At 41.1% G+C, this 22031-nt stretch overlaps 2 protein-coding genes across 2 annotated transcripts in view; both read right to left on the reverse strand.

Moving 5' to 3' along the window:
• Positions 1 to 9525, reverse strand: part of bahd1 (bromo adjacent homology domain containing 1) — a 28119-nt gene extending 18594 nt beyond the window's left edge. The window contains exon 1 of the mRNA XM_018683952.2: positions 8831 to 9525. The gene's annotated coding sequence lies outside the window, so the exon portion shown is untranslated. The remainder of the gene's footprint in view (positions 1 to 8830) is intronic.
• Positions 9526 to 12894: 3369 nt separating this feature from the next.
• Positions 12895 to 20775, reverse strand: ivd (isovaleryl-CoA dehydrogenase). The gene is made up of 12 exons (XM_018683954.2): positions 20468 to 20775; positions 19531 to 19620; positions 19277 to 19328; positions 18879 to 19048; positions 18682 to 18775; positions 17135 to 17265; positions 16863 to 16959; positions 16604 to 16697; positions 15940 to 16021; positions 15685 to 15789; positions 15099 to 15171; positions 12895 to 14104 (listed from the first exon to the last, which is right to left on the reverse strand). Exons 1-12 carry the CDS (start codon positions 20597 to 20599, stop codon positions 13971 to 13973), a joined length of 1254 nt encoding a protein of 417 aa, XP_018539470.1. The 5' UTR covers positions 20600 to 20775; the 3' UTR covers positions 12895 to 13970.
• Positions 20776 to 22031: the final 1256 nt, after the last annotated feature.

The following is a 22031-nucleotide window of genomic DNA, read 5'->3' on the forward strand; positions in this document are numbered from 1 at the left end:
CAATATCTGCTCTGAAGCAGGTTCAGTCTTTTGACAACAAACTTGATTGAAAAGCCACTACGTCAAGTTAGCATGCAGTCAGAATAAAGCCTAATTGGGATAAATGCTGATTGTCCTCATCAATATCAGCTTTACAGTGTGTAATTAACAGCTGTAAACGAGCTGAGTGTGTTGAGTTAATGAGGCGTGAGCACCGAGGGAAGCTGAGGGAGTATAGACTGCTGAGAGCTGACCTGCACTGCAATAAACACACTGCAACACACTGCGGGGAGATGCCCGGCTCTGACCACGACAACTAAATGCTTCCTAAAAGCAGGAAGCACTCACTTACCCACTCACTCACTCACTCACTCACTCACTCACTGGTGCTGATACAGACGTACAGCAGGTATGTAAATCACTGCTGAAAAGCAAATTCTGATTCAAATCTTTAACAGAATAAAATGAATATGTTCACTGTCAGGGAAAGTCAACTAAACACTTGTCACATGTTCACATATTCATCTTCTCTTATGCGGGCCTACACGAGATATTTAATACTTCCTTCATTCAGCATTATTACAGTTATTTATTTATTTTTGGGGAAATTTGAGCAGAGCAGAAAAAGCTGTGAACACAACGCTGTTGGCAAACAGCTGCCTCATTATACATCTGCCAGACACAGAGCAACATAAACATTCATTTAAAGTCGTGTTTCTGGCGACCTGTCCAAAATTCACTCTTCTTTTAGCTCAGTTTCTCATCTCTACCAACTCTACCAAAATTACGCAGCAGGAACAGTAACACTGAACCAAAACAATGAGGTGAAAGATCAGATCAAAAAGGTCAGCAGAAGAGAAGTGAACTGCAGAGTCTGGTGATGATTCTTTGTGTATTACCCACCGCTGGCGACCCTTTTCACATTACACATAGTGATTTCAAATGTTGATTATGGCAGCTTTAAAGATTTGTTTAAAGGTATGGTTTTCAATACCCTGATCATGTTTCACAGCGTGAGTGCATTCAGGCATCCCTAGTCCCAAAATCTCAAAATCAGATTTTTAACATGCCAAACAGTGTATTTATCTATTTTTTCAGGATCATTGAAAATAAGTAATTTTGGGGGCGCCCCCACAGCCGAATGCTTAGGGTGCATACTGCATGGGCCTTAGCGCCCTGAGGAGCTGGAGCCTGGGTCAACACCCGATCCAGCCGGACCTTTGCTGTATGTCACTCCCCTACTCCCTCTCCCCGTTTCCTGTCTATACTTTCCTATCCAATAAAAAAAAAGCCCCAAAAATAATTTAAAAAGAAAAAAAAAAGAATTTCAGTCTAACAATAACAGTTATAAATAAAGACAGGTGTAAAATAAATATCAATAACCATGAAAAAATACACACTGAGGGAGGCAAAAATATTTGGGAACTAATACTTTGTACAAACAGAAATTGTCAGCATATCAGAGAAAACAGTTCCTCAACAGGGCTTAGTTAGATCAGGGAAGTTTTTAATTCCAAGTTGTCCCTCATGTCAGGAAGCACCTTGCCGTTGTGGACCGAGACATGCAATCTGACTGTAAACTCAACAGTATTTCTTAAGATTTTGGTCCTTTGTATGGTCTTAGTGTGCTCCAAACCATTTTCACCAAAGATATCTCCAACCTGATCTACATTTGTCCTCGTACGTATCCCCATTCGACAAGATCTTGCCCCAGAAACCCTCATCTCGGGAGATATTTACTGAAGATGATGAATTTTTCATTCTGAAGGTGGAGAGATAGCATCGGGGCCGATGAAATAACACTGTAATACTTTATTGATCTCTTTCTCCACTTGCCCCTGCCTGAAAAGTCAGAGCTCAGATTCTGCTACAGACCAGTCGCCCTCGAGCTGACAGAGCGTCTGTGCACTGAAAATGAAAGGTTTACAAAAATATCTACAATATGTACTTGGACTGAAAGATTTTTTTTTATATAAAAAGACAAGTTAACAACCTTTCACATCTAAAACCAGCAAGAGCTACAATATGAAATTACGCTGCCATTTTTAAAGATGCTAGGTGTATGGAGCACTCTTTAGGCCCTTAAAAACTTTTTAAAGACTGCATTAGAAAGAATAAATAACCTTTCTTCCTATTATAAATAAAAAGTTGAATTGATAAGGAATGAAACATGCCCTTACTCAGTTCAATTCACTGCGGGGTTTGGCTGCTACAGCCTTATGTGGTCTGGTATGACCAGTAGCTTATGGTGGCTACTTCAAGCTAACTTTAGAAAACATACTGTAAGCTAGATATTCAAAATTAACTGAGTCAATTCACTGACTTCATGGTTCTTCTGCTTATGTGCAACTATTAAGCTAGTAACATTATTATCCTGAAACTGCCACTTATAGTCACTGCTGTCCCTGAATACTTCTATTCAAGGACACCTGTAAGAGAGACCTGAAAGTCTACAATATTTCTCCAGTGTCCACAAGGGCACAGCAGACGCAGATGTGAGGGGAGGCCGACTCGCAGCACAGAAGAGGGACTAGAGGAAGCGTGCTGCAGCAACCCCCCTAACCCAGGCTTCTCTGTTAGTCTGTACCAAGTGCAACAGAGACTCTTGTGCATCTGCCACACACAACCACAGCAGACGATGCCGCGACCCTTCAGACTGACAGACAACACTCCGGAGATGCATCAAGCATGGTTTTTCAAAACCAAGCTGTCAATCACACACACACATCAAAGCAGCAGTAATGAGGATTTTTATGGTGAAAACGTATAAAAGGACAGTGAGGAAACAATGTGACTGTGAAAAGAGTTGATCATAGAAATGAACCTACAGGGAAATATCACCTGAACCTGAACCTGAAGCTCCACTCAACTTTACAAAGCTTTATAGCAACTTTCACCTCATTTTTAGCTGCCGGGCCCACAGCTTTATGATTTGGTTCTCAGCCGGATTCAGCAGCTGTTTACTGCGAAAAAGCTCTAAAAAACCCCACTGTACCTGCTCAGCACCAAACAGCTGACAGACACAGTTAGTGACTAGTTGATGAATATACTGGAGTTCTTCGATGCTAAAGAGACAGATATTTGCCTCAGGAGTCGGTAGAGACCAAAAACAGAGCTAAAAGAGAGTGGATTTTGGACTTTGGCTCACCAGGTGGCCAGAAACATGATTATACATGACAGGGTTTCTCTGTAACTGCTGGATGTGTAAATAAGCAAGTTGTTTTGCCAACATGGCAATATGTCAGCACTCAAAATCACTGACATCATCATCATCCAACCATCATCAGTTATTGAAAGGTTAGTTAAGCCAAATTTTGCAACCCGTCTTTAAATGTAATGAAATAGCCATGGTTCTAAAAATGCACAAAAAGTGTCTGACTCGCTCTTTTTGTCACCTAAAAACAAAGCAGAGCCGACACTCGGCTTCAGGAACCAGGCGGGAGGTTCAAACCAGTGGAGCTCTGTGATTTCCCTCCTCATTATCATTAACGTCACCTTCAGTTACGAGCGTCCTGAGAGTCATTACCATCATGATAGGTAAAACTGGCTGACGCAATAGTAAAGGCAACTGTGTGAATCTGTCTCTGTCTCTTGTGAACAATACCCCTCTTAGGTGTGGCGATCGTGGTTACACACAGCTACAACGTGTGAATGTACTAAAAATATAACAAACATCCAATCGCCTCAGCCAATGTGGTTTATTTAGCCACATAAAGAAAAGCTGCAAGAGGCTGGGCAGCAAGTGTTTACTCTCAATTTCACAATACAGTAGGAGACGAAGTGAGGCGCACAGCAATCGTTTGACATTAAAGCGAAAACATATATCTTTAATGTAATTATTCCTACAGTGTACGAGTGATCTGACCTGAGTACAGTGTGTGTGTTAACCGACACTTCTTTAGCAGTGTGTGACAGAGGGAAATATTTATGTCATGCACACACACATGACTGGTTTGTTTGTGTGCCAACAACTTACTCATGCAAAATAGTCATATTTATATCAGTTAAAAACATTTAAAGGGAGAATGACAGTGAATAAGTAGATGAACGTCAATAAAAATGTTTAAAATCAACTCACAAGTTAAACACGGTCAAGGACACAAAAGCGTGTCGCATTGAAAACTCTTGAGTTTGCAGCACAACAGAACAGGTAGTAAGCTGTTATTTCTCAGCTTCAGAGTGAAGCCTACAGATGTAAAGATGATAGTTCAGCACTACAGAGCAGATGCAGGACAGGAAGTGTAATTATCTGCTTCTACTGTTCCTCTTCAAAGAGACGAGGCAAGATGCCAGACAGCCTGATTGGCAAAGAGGGAGAGGAGGAGGAGGGGGAAAAAAAAAAAGAGAGAGGCGAGTCAGATAGAGAGAGATAGTGATGAAGATTGAACTCACAGAGATTGAAGCGAAGCACCAGAGAGGATTGGGAGAGTGAAGAGGGAATCTCACACCTCACATCTCATCGAGGGGCAGAAAAGTCAAACTTAGTGGAAATCAGAGGGACAATTTTTCACATTCGCCCTCGTGCTTTTCTTTGCCTGACAGCTCCTCAGAGATACAGCGGTTTGACATGGACTTTGTGAGAGAGCAGGCGAGAACAAGGGAGGAGGAAGAAAAATTAAGAGAATGTGTGAGAGACAGCGACAGAGAGGAGGGCAGAGGGGGAGGAGGGGGGGGGAGCGAAAGGACAAGAGAGTGATGGATTGAGATAGCACAGAGAATGGAGACAGAGAGAGATTGTCATCATCATCGTGAACAATGACTCTCTGATAGGAGGCCTCTTGCTGGATTTTCAACCCAGCTGAGGGAAGGAGCAAGGAGGGGGCGGTCGCCCGCCTGCCCACCTGCCAGGGCCTCTGTCATGCTTTTAGCATCTGCCAAACTGAAGGACGCCTGGTGCCATGTGCTTTTCACTGAGGGAGCCTGACGTTTGTCAGTCACACTAAGGGCTTCTGTTCTGTTCGGCCTCAGCCAAACAGGGTTTAACCCAACACCACCCCCCAACATACACACACACACACACTCCTACCCCATGCAAACAATCCCAGTGTGTGTGAAAAGTGAGCGAGACCCCGGCTCTGAAAGCTCCACATCCACTGCAGCTGTGGGCCGGCCGACAGCTGACGCCAGGCTGTGGGTCCCTGCTCTCTTTCTCCTTCCTTCCCCACCAGCCCTGCCTCCTCTTCTTCTATGTTTCCATGAAACAGACCTGTAATTTTCACAGCTGTGTGTTGGGCATTTTGCCAGGGTGAGTCAGGAAAAGGGAGACAGAGAGAGAGAGATTGGGGCGGGGGGGCTAATGGCTTTTAGAGGACTACAGGCTACAGCACAGCTCTGCTAATCTTGAGCCACTCAAGATTCACTGCTCGTTCAGGAGCAGAAATATTCAAACAACTGACCAAGATTGAGATCCAACCGCAAAACTTCTTATAGTTATGAAACAAACAAGTACAAAGTTCTGTGAATTGTATCATAGCCCTTAAAGATATATGCAGTTTATAACAACCTGGGTGTTATTTTGTGACTTTGGTCAGCACTTCTATTGGTCACTATAACATTACACCCGGCAAATCTGAGAACACAACAACATCGCTTCAACAAGCTCAGATAATCAGGCAGGTGGTAATGAGGTCAACCGTTTACTCCAATAAAACCATGTTTTTCGAAGGTAAAACCAAAAACGAGTGCAACCCGAAATGACGGCAATAATCCCAAATTGCAGGAAAACTATTTGCACGCAAAACTAAGTAAGTACAGTGGGTCAGAGTCGAGGCAGGAAGTCAGTCTGTAAACTGTGATGCTTGTTTACGACGGACAGTTTGGGAGATCATCGTTTCACCGCCTGCCTTTATTTTCTCCTCAAAATAAAGACCGACAAATTCACATCGTAAAGTGGTCTCAGGCTTTTGGATCTCATTTTTTTAGCAGTGTCACCACATTCCCAGATCTTAGCTATGGCTGGATTACCCACAGGGCTTAGCCAGAACTCTTCAGGGTTTGGGGTTAAAACTCCAGGGTTCAAGTTTGGGCTAATTTTAATGAACATTTACACAGAAATATGCATTATTAAAATGCAATGACAAGATCGGAGCCTTTAGGCGTGTCCTGCCTCATTCATGATCTTGAAAGTTCCTCTCTACGTCTAAAACTAGTTGGGTGCATTCAGGTACTGCATTGGGTGTAGGTCACCTGTGTTTTGGCTCAAATACACAGTCACTGTGGTTACAAACATAAAACAGAAGAAAAGAGACTGGGAGCATAAAAAATGCTTCAGGCTGCTTTCAGGAACGCAAGTAAAACACAAGCCATTACACATCCTGTGCAGAAAGCTTGATTGTTCAAAACCTGCACCATATCTGTGTGCGTGAGACAGATGACTGGAAAATGTGGCTGAAACACCTCCTGAGTGGTCACGCCGTTAAACTGCTTCAAACCCCAACCCCATACCCTACACCAGCAAGGTATGGCAACCTGAGAGGCAGGGCCTGGGGCAGAGGAAGTCTAGAAAGCATCTGCTGCACTGCATGTTTGGTGTTCACAGCGCACCGTCACAACTGAAGGCAACTCAGAGGAGTGTATCAGTATTTTTGTTATCGACCCTGCTCTTCCATTATCATCTAGTATATGGAAGAGCACAATGTTCAGCAAGTTTTCAGTAAGAAAACAAAAAAAAAAAATTGCCACCCACCCACCCCACAGCTGCAGAATACTACACCAGACAGGACACAACTGAATCACATTTCGTTGCACTTGATTTCCTTTAACAGTAATGAATAAATAACCCAAAAATATACATAAAGATAAATGGAACATTAAAAAAAGAATACAAATATAAAAATGTGACTGTACAGAGCAGCATATGTATTTTGTGGACGTAAACTATGTTATTGTACATGAGGTTTCTGCGTTTTTCAAGTCCAGTGTGAGTGTGAATTGTGTGAATAAAGGGTTCAACAGTCGGATAGCATGGGGGAAGAAACTGTTGTGAAACCTGGCTGTACGGGTCTGCATTTAAAATACACAAGATTCCCAAACCTATACAAATCTAGCCCACATTAAGTCATTTACGATGACAGACATGCAGCTGGAGCTGCCGAAAAATGGAGCAAGTATCAACAACTGCTTACAAAGTTACATAAAGGAAGATAGCCTGTACTGAGAGGCATCCAAACAGATCAAGCCCAGTGAGCCGCCTGAGTTCCTGTTAGATAATATTTAACATCACTCTGTGGTGGAGCGCCACAGCGCGATGATGACAAGTGTTTTGGAAAAAAGGGATGTGTCAGTGTACTTTTCCTAAGCTGCTTCATGAACAATAAGTCATTCACAGCAGGTGGGATGTTGTTTTCACTCATAGAAAATGTCCTCATATACTAAAATACACAGCAACGCTTTATTTCACAAGATGAGAACAATACACCACATTTAGTTTGTTGCATTGCTGACAACTATTGTGTTCTAGTCCTCACTGTCCTTCCCTTCTGACCACATGAGGCCTGTATCTGAGCAGGAAGTATTTGTCTCCTGTGGGACAGCAGGGAGGACAGTATGTTTGGGTGACATGAAGCACATTCCCTCCTCCTCCTCCTCCTCCTCCTCCTCCTCTCTATGGCCACAACAGGACACTTCTTCAGAAATAATGGGATTATGACCGGGATTGATATCCAGCTTTATGACTCACGTGTGGCTGCTGCACCTCTATTCAACACGCTGCTATGACAGGCCTGTCAAGGTAGGCTGTGGAGAACTGACTGGACACAAATCTACCACGACCTCCAAAACTGAAGCTCCATTGTCGAGCTTCTCTGTTCACAAGAGGCTTTACAAAACACCATTATGCCGAGGAACTCACCAGGCAACTTGTATGCCACGCATTATCACCCTGATGTCATGTCAAAGCCTGCACTTTCCAGCAGGAGATGATCGACTTTTCACAGATTAGATGCTTTAAGACAGAAACACACAATCATTTACATTATCTGTTGAACCTGACTAACTTTAACAACTGATTGTTTAGACTAAAATGACATAAAATCACTTGTTTTACCTCGCAACAATGGTGGAAGTTGAATAGTTTAACACCACAGTGTAAAAATACACTGTTGTGATTAAAAGTCCTGCATTCGATATCTCATATAAGTTCAGACAGTATCAGTTAACTTTATGTTAACTATCAAAAGTAAAGGTCTTCTTTACGTGGAATGGCTCCTGCCATACATATTCAGCACATGTACCAAAATACAGCCTCTCTACTGATTTGTTTTTATATTATTAGCTGTATATTAAGAGATAAACAGCATTTAAACGTTACATCTGGCTGACACGGTGCTAATTTAAACTGTTTTATACACTTTGGGGTGGTTAAAGTTACTGTATAACAATGCATTGGGATTGTAATTGTAATACGCTCCCCCCACCCCCAAAAAACTAACTTTTATCTCCATCAAGTAACCATCTAACAGCAAAGCTACAGACTCCACAGCTGAGTCGAGCCTCAAACTTGACTCCAACAGAAGCTGCCTGTGTGTGACATTTTCTGCTGATCACGAGCTGGAGTCTCAGCCGAGGCTCCGCTCACCGTTCACACACGAAAAGACACGACTGAGCCACCTGCACAAGAGCAAACAGACATAACTGACATTTCCAAAAGTTGCTTTTGAGGTTCACAGATCGGCAGCAAAAGGGAGGATCTATCTATCTATCTCTCTGTCTGTCTGTCTGTCTGCGGCTGACACATTATTCCAAACCCGAAGCGGTCTCATCGCTCGATCTTGTCCTGCTGCCACTGACACTTTCAGTTTTGCCCGACAGGCGATAAGAGTTGAAGGTTTTTTTTGGGGGGGGGGAGTCTTACCGCTTTGAAGACTGGAAAATAACCCAGCAGAGACGATTTTTCTTTTTTTCAAAGGAAATTTCACTTCCACAGGACGAGAGAGTGATGCGTCAGGTGTACGCTTCCCGCAAGTGAAGGAGGAAAACAGAGTGGAAGGCGACTCATGTTGAGTTGATCGGGTGAAGCCTGTGTGGGTTTTTTTTTTCTCTCTCTCTCTCTCTCCCTCTCTTCTTACTCCAAACTGCGCTGCTCCGTGCGCTACGCGTAAAAATCACCACTCGGTTCACTTTAAACCACAATCCTGGTTTACAGGGCGAAGTGCGGCGTGCCGAGCGTTCAGCAGAGCTCCTGCAAACTACGGCTCACTTCAGCATGTTTTTACATAACAGCATCATCCGCTTTTTATGTTGACGCATCATGTAGCGAAAACATGGAGTTTCTTAAAGGGCCACGGACGTGCCGTCCACATGTCACCGTTCACCCCCACACCCACCCCTCTCCCGGCAGCCCCCGCTGTGGCTGACAGATGGCTTTCACCTAGTTAATGTCTTTAAGCCCCGTTCTTTTGACACTTGCGTTAACCCTGGCAGCGGCGGAGTGGAGGAGCTGGGCTCTGCTGCTCAGGACTGAATGTGTTGTCAGATCTGACTCATGACCAAACCTGCTCCGACATGTGACTGGAGAACTGATGAGCAGGAGTTTGTTTTCCATTTAATGAGACTTTAAATTTCTGCTGTGTAGTTTTATTTAGTGGAAACTGGGATGGACTTGTTTTGTTTATTATTATTATTATTATTATTATTAATAATAATAATAATAATAATAATAATGATAAAAGTCAACGTGCAGAAAGTGGTCATCAAATTTTGGTTGTCATGATTGCACTAAAAGAAAATAAAATAAGATCAAATAAAATAAGCTGAAATAAAATAAAATGAAATGAAATAAAGAAATGACAAGTGAAGACATTTTTCTGTGTGTGTGAATTGGAGACCACTGCAACATAAGCAGGCTACTCATTTGACAGACACATTACATGATTGAAATCCACACTAATCTCAGACAGGTGCTGATATAACACATGTTTGCATACATTAACATTTAATCTGCAGAGACAGACAAAAAATGTATGGCAACTTCCACCCTCTCCTCACCTGTTTTCCTATATGATACATGATTCTTCAAGGGGCTATTAATTACCACGGGTCCATTTTCTAATAAAGCATCCTGAGAAAATGGATTATTAAATCTTAACCAGTGCTTTATAGATAAGTTACAGATCATCAGTTTGTACTTATTGTTGCCAGATTGTTGACGCTTTCCTTGACTGGTCTTTATCCTTTCTATTGTGTATTAATATAATCATAAATCTTGGTAGTACAATAGGGTTCATCTCTTTATAACAAGCCATCAGGTCTGTATTTACACATGTTATAAAGTCTTTAATAAAGGGATTTCACCCATCAAGTCTGTAGGTATATAAGCTTATTTACTGATCTGAGTAAGTGCTCAAACTCAAACTGATTTTTACAAACTGGGGGGCACAGAATTTGTTCGTGTTAACTGACATATGAAGCTTTAGTGAAAGATTTAATGAAGACATTAGTTACAACTTTAAAACCCTTGATGTCATAAAGTGGTTCTATTATCACACATGAATTTATTAAACAAGCCATCACAATGCAGAGATAAAAATAACTTTGGAATTGTGAAGCCACATTTCCGTGATGCATTCCTTCATTTTTCTGTTTATCTCCCGTCAGAGCCTGGTTTTATTTTTAGCCGGGTGGTTATGAATCAGGAGGAACCTCCTCCCCACAGACTGTTTGACTCCCTGCATTTGTAAAAGAAGGTTACATAGCATCCAACAAACATTTATCAATGACCAGCTTATTGTGCATTAACCCCAGGTCTGAAGCTTCTTATAAAATGAAAAACATTCACTTGACAATAAAGCATTCAGTTTGCACCTCTCCCCTAAAGGGAGGAGTCCTTCCTGCTTAATAAAGAGCCACACAGCCAGAAGGTCACAGCACAGTCCACTGACAGAGGTTACACAGCAGCTTCCTTCACTGAGACCTGGTCTGGAAACCCAGAGGCTGTTTTAAGTTTGCATCATCATCATTTATTACTGATCTGCAGGTATTAAAGAAATGTCAGCTCTTTAGAAAGTGGTCAGTGACGACTGGGAAAACCCTTTATAATGTGTATTTTATATAACTGTAGAGTCATAATATGATTGTGACAATATGATTACTCCTGTGTAAACTGACTGCTGTGTCACAGGTGCAGAGGATCATCTCTACACTAAACTACCACCCGACATCTTGTCACTGTGTTTCTGACGGGAGAATGGGCCACCTGCCATTTCAGGACAGGAAACTGTCAGAAATAGTGTAATTGAGAGTCTCTGAGAACATCTGAGGTCCTGTGAAGTGCAATCAGATTAATCTGGCATTTTGCTCAAGGTCCAGTGCCAAGAAAACAAAAAAGGTAAAAGGAGGGAAACTCAGTCTGTTTAACCGTTTTAAACTTTCTTCTTCAGCTTGGGTATCGACTGATTCATCTAACTCTTTATTTGGTTTTTAACTTACTATTAAGCCTCCTTCTCTGTGTTTTCATAATACAAATAGAAAACTTATCCCTCCTCACTGGAACCATAGAGTTTGAATTTTACACTCCAGGCAACCAATCTTCATAATGTTTAGCTCATAGCAGGCCGTCTCTTGTGTCACTAGCTGGAGCTTTCGACCTCATCTCATGGTCTTCATCAGCAGATTATTGCAGTTGTCATGGAGACAAGGTCGTCATCATCGGAGAGAAAAACTTGGAGTAGCGTTTGGCTGTTAACCGAGCCGTCTTCACAGCAAATCCCACCCGCTGGGGAAGATCATGAGATAAAGTCGAAAGTTCTGGAAATTTTTTTTTACAGTTTGTCACAATCAGATTTTTAATCAGAGCTTTCGCTGACGTCACTGTTTACTCTCAGGGATATTAAGTCAACAGTGCTACATATGTGCATTATTAAAATGACAAATGTGAAGGCTTAGGGTTGGAGTTATATGAGGCTGGGATTGAGTCTAATCTCTAAATAACAACTGTTTAGGCTGTTAGCTCAGCATAGTAGAGATACGACATTTGTTCAAACCAGTCCAAACCTATTTCCTGTAAAGGGAAAATCCACCCTGAAACACCCTGAATCCAACCTATGTATTATTCAAATGCAGTGGGATAGTTCAGTCATTGTCTGAACTACTGTCTCCCTCTGGCTTTCCTAGAAACAATGAGCTCTATGTTCAGTGGATACAGATACAGAGGGATGGTAGAAACGTCTGTTTTGTTTACAGTTTTTCTCTGCCTTTTTTTCTTCTTATTTTGTTTTTTAATCACAGGATACATCTGAACCATAAATGCACCCGTATTTCAGGACAAGCACAGTCATCTCTGATTACAGTCAGACAGAGCAGACGCAGTGTCTTTTACATCTTCCTGTGGAGAGCTGATGAGCGCCTTCACATGTGAAATGCCACTCTTTCATCTCCACTGGAGGGTTAAGGAATAAAACAACAAACTCAGAATACTGTTAATCTAACAGCTCAATGCAGCAGGGTTGTTTTTTTTTTTTGTTTTTTTTTAAAATCACACACAGTGGAGCGGTATCAAAGTCCAACCAAACAATCTTCTGCACATCAATCAGCCTGAGTCACGGCGTGTGACAGAGATGAAACGGCAGTAGATGGATTGGAGGCAATAAGCTGCGGATCCATCATCTTAACAGGTGATGGACAGAGACGTCTCAGCAGCAGGTCAGTGAGAGAAGGATGAGCGAGTGCAGGAATTACGGAGAGTAATGAACGGTTTAAGAGACAAGAATGTTTTAAAATATGTCACAGTGACAGCAGGACCTCTTAAAACCTTTTAATTAATTTAATGCTTTTTTACTTCCCTTTACTTTCAGGTTGAATATAAATCATTGTAAATCCTTATAATGAAATGATCAACAATATTAAAAGAAGTGTGAGACGTAAATTGTGTCTTTAAGGAAGTACATTAAAACTGACAAAAATTAAAGTCCAGAAATAAAAAAAGGTTTGATTTTTTATTTATTGCGAACAAAACTAGTATATATGTATATTTTCATACTGTACAACTACAGACTGATACTTAAAATCAAAGTCTTTTAGAGAGGAGAAGACAAACACGTCTCACAGAGGGATTCTCCCAGTGGGATTGATTTACACAGTGTACCACAGTGGAATATATTTGCTCTCAAAAATGAACAAACAGGCTTTCTAATGCTAATTATCTACAACAGAGTACCCAGACATCAGCTGATCCTGTGTCATGTTCAGAAACATTTCACTTTGTGAAAGGGGGTTTATAAAGAATGACTTACAGCTAAGTTACAAACACTCCACACATTTAAAGTGAGAGATTAGGGTAAAATCATGAGACGTTTTTCTTGACTAGTGATAATGACTGTTGAGGTTAGAGAGAGTCATCACTGAGGTTTTATCCCAGCAACAGTTGCCTGCCAAAGTGTCCTGTAGCCACACAGAGCCCCTGGCATCTATCTGCCATTTTCCTCACATAATCAATGATACAATATTCACAGTCAATTTGTTCTTACAACCCTTGAGACCTCAGCAGCAGCAGTTCTGGATCTTTAGTAGGAGTGTTCAAGACAACATGAAAATCTGTTTTTGTTTGGTTCAGGGGCCTAGAAGAACTGTAAAATACAAAACTAAAAAACTGATACACTACCATATCAAAGATGTCCAAATTCAATTTCATCACATAAGAGGAAAATCTCTGACGCTGCCTGTTTCTAACGTCACTGATTTATTGGCTTTTCAGTGGTTATTAAGTACTGTAACTAAGACTACAGTTAGCCTAATATAGAAAAAGTAAATGACATCAAGGCCACTTCACAAACTAGCTCATCATTTAATTTGTTCAGTCTGCTGTCATGCAGCTCGAAACGTCACTGTCCACTCTGTGATTTCCATGTGTATTGCATATGAATTAAAATACCAGGTGACACTGATTCTGAAAACCCACAACATCCTAACAGCAGCAACAACTCAATCAGTATAAGGTCCTGGGTGTGAGTAACTGTGTTCATTCATCCATTCATTTAGTCGATCGCAGTTTCTCAGTCTTATTTGAACATGGCGTTGAAACTGCGTCCGATGATAAGCCGGCGAATTTCGCTTGTGCCCGCGCCTATTTCGTACAGCTTTGCATCACGTAGAAACCGTCCCATGGGGTAGTCGTTGATGTAGCCGTTCCCACCTGGTGGCACACAGGTTTAAAGTTAGTGTGCAGTGACACAGCTGCCGTGTCCGCATGAATAAAATCTGTCAGGATATACAATTATTGATTTACCTGCATGACGTTGCAAAATTATACCTGAAGTTGCTTTAGAGTGCACATACTTCAGTATACATGTCTGTTGTGTCAGTTTCCAATTCTAATTCAACTCAAAAAAATCAGTGATTTTGCACTACATTAATGTAATCAATTTCCTTTAAAAGCTTAGGTATGTTTCTAATTTTAAAGAGACTATAAAAGTTTAAAATATGAAACAAAATCAGTCACACTCAATCAACTTGACAGGATAATTTTGTTTGCATGAATTACCAAGCTCTATGTACAAAAACTGTCGAATTAAAGCATTTAGTGGGTAAAACAGGGTAATAATATGTCACTCGGCTCATTAAAGCCTGGGATCAGGTGCAAATGGAAACAGGGAATGTAGACATGGAGGGAAATTCTTTGTAATTATGCAAATGAGGGTAATAACGAAAACAAGCAAAACAAAACACAGAACATGTCTAGAAATCGGTGCACGAGTCAAACTAAAGAATGAAGCTTCAATCTGGAAGATTATTCTCTCTGTTATACAGGACACACCTCCTGGGTTCTATCCATCCATACTATCTACACTATCCTTCCATGTTCACACCATGTAGTTGAGGAAACCTCCTCTCTTGTATCTATTAACCAAAGAGGCCTGCTCCCTGCTCCTGACAACGATGGTTAACATCAACATCGGCAACAACACTCGGGGTTCACACGGACTCACTGATTCATACATTTATTCCAAAACTGGACACATACACCACAGACTTAATTTATGCATTACATCTTGTCCATAAACTAGACTTTTCTGACAGTGACAAGTTCATTACAACCTGTAATATATGTTTCCTCTGCTAGTCTTTGACAGTTTAAGGTTCAGTTTTCATTTAAATCACTCTTTTTTTGTGTGTTTTGTGGCACTTACCCAAACACTGAATACCATCCAAAGCAACCTGAGTGGCGTTCTCAGCACAATACAAGATCACTCCAGCACAATCCTGCAACGGCAACACAAACCAACACAGTCACTGTGTGCAGGGGAGGCAAAAAATACGAATACGAATGTGAAAGATGTCGACTTAGGGAATGACTGTCCCATAAAAAGAATCCTTCATTTTTCCTCTGGTTTAATCAGGTTACGTCTGAGGAAATTTTATAATGGATAAAATAAATTACACAATATTTTAATCACAATATGAAAAGTCAAACACATATCTAACCAGTTGACACTATGACAGATCATAAATGTTAAAGATTTTACAGGTCACTTTTTCCACAAGTCTTCATATAATAATGTGAGATTACAATCATCAGTGTTTTTGATCTTTTGATTGAAAAAGGTGGAAATATTATAAATAATATGCAGCATTTTGGCCTTAATCTCATTGAACACAGCCTATGAAACACCACTCTAAATACCTTTTAACATATTCTTAACTGAAATAAAACTTTCGAAGCAAATTTTTAAAAAAATCTTTGTCTGCTACAGAAGTGATTAAAAATCCTCTCACCATCGCACTGAAGTGTCCTTTGTCACAAGCCCTGGCAACATTGTACACGTACTGCCGACAGGAGCTCAGTCTGGTGTACATGTCTGCCATCTTGCCTTGCATCAGCTGTTGAACAGATGAATGTGACGCATTAAGTCGGTTTCACTCCAGGTATTTTAAGCTTTTAAATTCAGTGCCGCCTAACGTCAAAACTTAAAAATTATAAAGCAGATCTTTTTAAACTGCACTTCATTTTATAAAGGCTGAAGGTCAAACCTGAAAGTGTCCAATCTTCTGTCCGAAGGCTTCTCTGACATGAAGGTAGGGAATGGCAAAATCCAGAACGGCCTGCATGATGCTGCAAAGTAATAATGTTAGAGACTACTGAACAATTCACGTCCTGTTTGTTAGGATGTAACAGTAACTCACGTAATGTTAATTGCAAGATGCCGAAAAAAAGTGAATGATGTCTGTTTTGGTGTGTAATGCCAGAGGTGTGAGTTTGGTTGGCAGTGTTGTTGTGAACATCTTTACTTTACTGCTCCTGATATCACAACATTTTATTTTATGAGCCTTTCAAAAGAACAAAGCAATAAATGTTTCACTTCTCACTTTGGAACCATTTCCAGTTCCAGAAATAATGGCTTCAATAAAATGTAAATACTGCTTTGCTCTTGTAGGTAAATAGAAACTCAACACATATGCAAACTAAACGTGTCACTGGCTTTGTTGGCTGCACTCAAACCCACACGGTTTAACAGGCAGACACAGTGTTTCCATTCAAATGATTTCCTCAGCAAAACCTGAGGTAGAGTGATGAGGTACAAATATTCAAAACCAAAACTCAAATTAACAAGCAAATACCTGTGGAAATTAAAATCAGTAAGAACATAGACACTAGCCACCACGTTATATTCCATGTGTTCTGGTGTGAACTTACCCGATGGGTCCAGATGCAAGAACCAGCCTCTCCAGATCTAATCCACTCATCATCACATAAACACCTTTGTTCAACGGACCGAGGATGTTTTCCTCTACAACAAACAAGAAGAAGGTTTGATCAATAGAAATTAAACACCAGCGTCTTAGAAACAAAATCAGGTCGCACAGGGTTCACATGACATAAAGAAATGAGCCAAAACAAAGCACCAATCTATGAATTCAAGTCAACATACATGTGTGAGCACTTAAACACACACCTGGGATTTTGCAGTCTTCAAAGATCAGCTCGCAGGTGTTTGATCCCCTCATGCCGAGTTTGTCGAGCTTCTGTGCTGTAGTGAATCCCGGCATTCCCTACAAAACACAAACATCACAACACACATACGCTTTTTAAATTGCTAAGATTTGTGTGACGTCCCCATAATCATCATATTCATTTAATAAATTCATTTTAAAGACATCACACCCTCTCTAGCCACAAATAAATTCAGAGGCAGGGAGGAATATGTCTGTATTTGACTGGATTTACCTTTTCAACAATGAAAGCTGTGATTCCTCTTTGATGGGCCTCAGGATCTGTCTTGGCATAAACAATAAGGACGTCAGCATCTGGCCCGTTTGTGATCCAGAACTTGTTGCCATTCAGAATATAGTAGTCACCTGAGAATAAAAATACAGTCCAAAGAGTTAAGAAGCACTTGTGGGTATCCCTTGCACAATAATCTTGCATGAGAACAAATTTACAAATGTTACTCATACGTTAAAGACAGAAGATGTGATTTTGGTTATTTAATAGGCACCTTCTCATGCAGAATTTTAGTCCGTCACATTAGCTGACAGACCAACAATAAACTCTCACCCTGGAAACATCTCTGTCTCTGGTTAAACTGGCACACACCACTACTCTATCATCCTTACAATCAACAGCAGATTCATAATCAGCATTTACAAGGCATGAGGTAAAGTGCAGCCACAAGGATCACACTCTACAGCTGATCTGTCTGACATGTCTCAGTCATTTCCTCCTCCCGCTGTGTCAGCAAGGTGATGCACGCGTTCCCTAAAATCAGCCGCAGCACATTTTCATCTCAGTGAATGTGCACACACTTTCTACACATGACTTTAAAGTTTCTTTTTCGGTCATGTTCTAGGAGAAACATGAAAGGCTGCACACAGAGAAAACTTCATCTTCTACAGTTCAGCAGTGCTCCCTCTCTTCACATGTTGTTGCCTTGAATTTATTCACACTTTTGCTGCTTAGGGGTAATTTGAAATTCATGTTTGCATATTTGCATTCATTGTTTTCATTGGCTTTGGGCCACTTTAGGCACTTTATGCCATTTTTGTCCTTCGCTGGTATTTTGGCTCGCGCTCAACCCGTTCTCTCCACTGAGCGCAGCAGTGTGTGGGAATCACTGAGTCTGATTTTCTGGAGAAAAAAATACAAATTGCTGATCTCATCTGATTAGAATCAGCCAAACCTGGCACTTATCTATGCGGCAATGTTCGGCAGAAAAACTTGTGAAAATGTCTAAATCCACCTCTAGAGCGAAAATTTATCAAGGGGAGATGTGAGCTTAAATGCCTCTCTTATCAGGCTGCGTAGCTTGTTAGTGACGTGATGTGACACAAGGTGAACTTAAATACATATAAATCTGTGGTCTCACAGGACTCAGTTATAAACAGCTTCTAACTTTTAGCTTTGCTGCAGTGTTGACTGAAAAGAACACCTTGCTTTACATACATCCACTGCTCACACTGACAGTCTGGCCATGCAGCACACACATGCAACCCTGCTGAGTCAGAGTCACTTGGCAAATGTAATATTCAGTGTGAAAAGGGCTAAATGCCAGCAGTGTTTCTGTCAAACCCTGAGTCAGTACAATCCTCAAGAAATGCAAAACTGAGGTTTTTAAATCAGCGGCACAGAAACCAGAGCAGTATCTATTGGTAAGATAGTAAGTTTCAGATGAGATTTATACACAGATGCTGATGATATGAGGATGATATGCTGATGTAGAGTACTACACAATGTTTAACAACAGAGTATGTGATTTACAGTTTTTGGTGCCCTACCTTCCTTCTTGGCTTTAAGTTTCATAGATACGACATCCGAGCCGGCGTTGGGCTCACTCATGGCCAGAGCTCCAACGTGTTCCCCTGTCATTAACTGACAACAGGAAAAACCCAGAGGAGAGTGAACGATTGAAATCATTTTTGTTTTTTCGTTTTGGGTTTTATTTCCCATCAGTATGAATTGTCCTGGTTCTGACCTTTGGCATGTACTTCTCTTTCTGCTTTTCGTTCGCGTGGCGCACCATCTGGTTTACACAGAGGTTAGAGTGGGCGCCGTAACTGAGGGCAATGGCAGCCGACACCCGGGATATTTCCTCCATCACAATGACGTGATCTAGGTAGCCCAATCCTGTGCCACCATATTCCACTGAAAGAGATGTGCAGAGTAAATTAATTTTATAATACCTGCAAAAATAGAGCAGCATTCAGTCAATGCTTTGATTTTAAGAAAATAAACACAAAAAGCTTCTTCCTGTTTCATTATTTCATAAAAAATCTATATTTCTGCTGATAGGTCAGTTCCTTATAGGTAACTAGAATGCAACTACTTCCACATATATTATAGAATAACAGTATTTTCCTCCAATTATCCTACCTGGAGCAGTGATCCCAAGAAGCCCCATCTCCCCCATGTCTTTCCAAAACTCCTGGGAGAGACAATAAAAAGGGATATCAATACAAATATCCTGCTCTAGTGAAATAAACTGTGGATATAATACACAACTCCATTATGAGATACAGCACAGGCGGGGTGTGGATAAAGTTCAATTTATTTGCTAGCATTTCCTGAACTGTGTAACCCGACCAGGAGACTACAGGTGTGCTTTACAATGGAGTGTTTCAACTCACCCGCATTCCTGTAAATTCATTCTTCTTGTCAATCTCATCAGCATAAGGTGCAAGCTTCTCCGCACAAAACTTACGAACCGTCTGTCTGAGCTGCAACACAAACAAGCAAATGAGATAATCCATATATGTGATTACTTTATTAAATGTAGCAAAAAATTTACAGACTCTGACATTAGTTCCTCCTTCCTTTGGCTGCAAGGCAGACTGGTATAAACTTATTTATCAATGAGCGAGTGGAGACAAGTGTGCTGACTGAGTTACAGGTGCATGAGTTAAGGTATTTCACAATCAAACAGAAACCTGTTGACTGAGAGTACAGGTATGTCTTACTTTATGGATGACCAGGGTTGCATCGCAGCCACTTTCACCCAATCAAATCCTTAGTTTGCACCCCACCCCCTGCCCTCCTCCCCAGCCAGCGTCCAGTCTCCTAAAGTTGGTGCCAAAACACCGCTGACCTCTGTGACCTCAATCTGAATGAACAAACTTTGATTTTGAGGTGTGTTAACATGGTCCTCTCACCCCTCACTGCCTTTATAACAACGCTGGCTGTTGTAGCTGTGGGTGACAGTGCTATGATTTAAGCTAGCTGAGCTTTTAACGCTGTCCCTGGAAAAGTATTGGTACCTCTAGCTTTAGTAGTTAGGTGAGAGCTAGCAGAAATGAATTTGGACTAACATTAAGTAGCTGTCGGGTAGGAAATCTGTGTTTTGTAGGAGGTGAGCTAGGTCGGCTAATCTCAAGGTCTGTTAGCTAACATTATGTCATCACGCCACGAGCGCTACGTCCTTAAATAACCGTCCGTCAGACTCATTAAACCGCCTCCATTAAACTTTATCTTTGACTTGTTTGTCACTGTGCTGTTTCTACCACCAGCGTCTTGTCTGCACAGATAAATAAACCCAGTGATGCTCGTTAGCTAGCCGACGAAGCTAACCTGTATCTGCTCGTCGGTGAGTCCGTTCACCACGTCGTCCACCGGGATGGAGGCTCCGGCGCATCCTCTCCTCGCCACCGCGGGTATGGATAACCTGGAGCCGAGGCGGAGAGCGTTTCTGACGGCGAACATGGTGGTTTCTTACGGAGCGTGGGGTACAGGGAGGAAGACGGAGCAAAAGCTGACACGGTGGTGGATGGCTGTCAAATACCAGGGCCAGCTGCCCTTTAGCTGAAAAAAAGTAAGAGGTCTCACTCTGCCACTATTTCCCGGTACCACAGATATCAGCCACACAGTTCCCTCTTCTCTCACTGTGGCGCTGGGAAAACAGCTCAACGGTGCATTAACGCCACCTACTGGACTGGTGTACATCAGCAGATCAGTCAACTGGCTGTTAAAAAACACAACCTGACATTAATAATATCATTATTATTAATGCCATCAGGATGTGTATATACTTGAATCTCTGAATGACCAGCCACTTTTCTGTGCTGGAATACTATCCGGCCACCTTTGCTGTATAGTAGTTAATTACCACATTCATGTAAGGATATGCAGCAAATTCACACGCCTATTTTTGTGTTAAAATATTATTTCTGTTTGGCTTGTTTGAATACTACACTATTTGGTTGACTGATATGACCCTATTTATTGGTAACTGATTTATGTATTTAATCAACTAGCCATTAAAGTGGCCTGGCTGTATTATTTCCACCACCACGACTAAGCAGTCCCTTCATTTGCTGCATATTGCTCTTGCCAGTGTAATATATCTGATGCAATGATGTTAATGGTGTTTTTAAGTTAAAAACATTGAAGTCAAGCCTTAGCCTGAGGATTCTTTGAGTAGGAGTTCTAAAGACTGGGTTCACTTAAACACTACAACAGGATTTCTATAAAGGACCAGACCACTGGTTTTGCATCTTATAGCCTATAAGCCTACTTTACATAATGCAGAATTTCTGCTTAAACTTCACAACCACTCAATAATATAACCATGGAAAACAAAAAAGCAGACTTGAAACTCCACTTTGATGGATTACACAACTCAAGCAGGTCTGCCAGTTTATTTAAATGCACCTACAATCTGGAAATGTGGTGGACCTTTCAGCAGTAACGCACAATGTGCATGACAAAGGATGGACCAGACCAGCGACTGCATCTTTTAAACATTTTGGAAGAGAGTTTATACCTAACAAGTGATTCATCGTCAAGTTTCACACCATCGTTGCTCTCAGCGGTGACTGAGATCAAGAGCTGCGCAGTAGCGTCACCTCGTGGATAACAAAGACTTGATAATAACAACCTGTTGAAATTAAAATGTTGTAGACTTCCTCTTTTGCCGCCAGGGCCCAATACTGTTATACTTTTTTTTTTTTTTTTTTTTTTTTTTAAATTCAAATGTTTTATTTTGAAAATCTGCATTGCTGACACTGGTGTGCAGCAATTTTACTTTTGCATGTTTTGATTATCCTGCCTGATGTGCAGACTACACCAAGTTTTATTTTTTATTTTAAAACACACCAGTTTGTTTTTGAAGCTTGAAGTTTTAAATGGAGGTTAT

This window comes from Lates calcarifer, linkage group LG19 (assembly GCF_001640805.2).
Source record: "Lates calcarifer isolate ASB-BC8 linkage group LG19, TLL_Latcal_v3, whole genome shotgun sequence".
NCBI classification, from domain to species: Eukaryota; Metazoa; Chordata; class Actinopteri; family Centropomidae; genus Lates; species Lates calcarifer.

Coding starts and splice junctions, on each gene's coding strand:
- ivd (XM_018683954.2), bottom strand. CDS start 20,599: ATGTTCGCCGTCAGAAACGCTCTCCGCCTCGGCTCCAGGTTATCCATA. Junction 19,049..19,276: donor TCTTGGGATCACTGCTCCAG/GTAGGATAATTG, acceptor CATCTCTTTCAG/TGGAATATGGTGGCACAGGA. Junction 16,960..17,134: donor CAGCTTTCATTGTTGAAAAG/GTAAATCCAGTC, acceptor TGTGTTTTGTAG/GGAATGCCGGGATTCACTAC.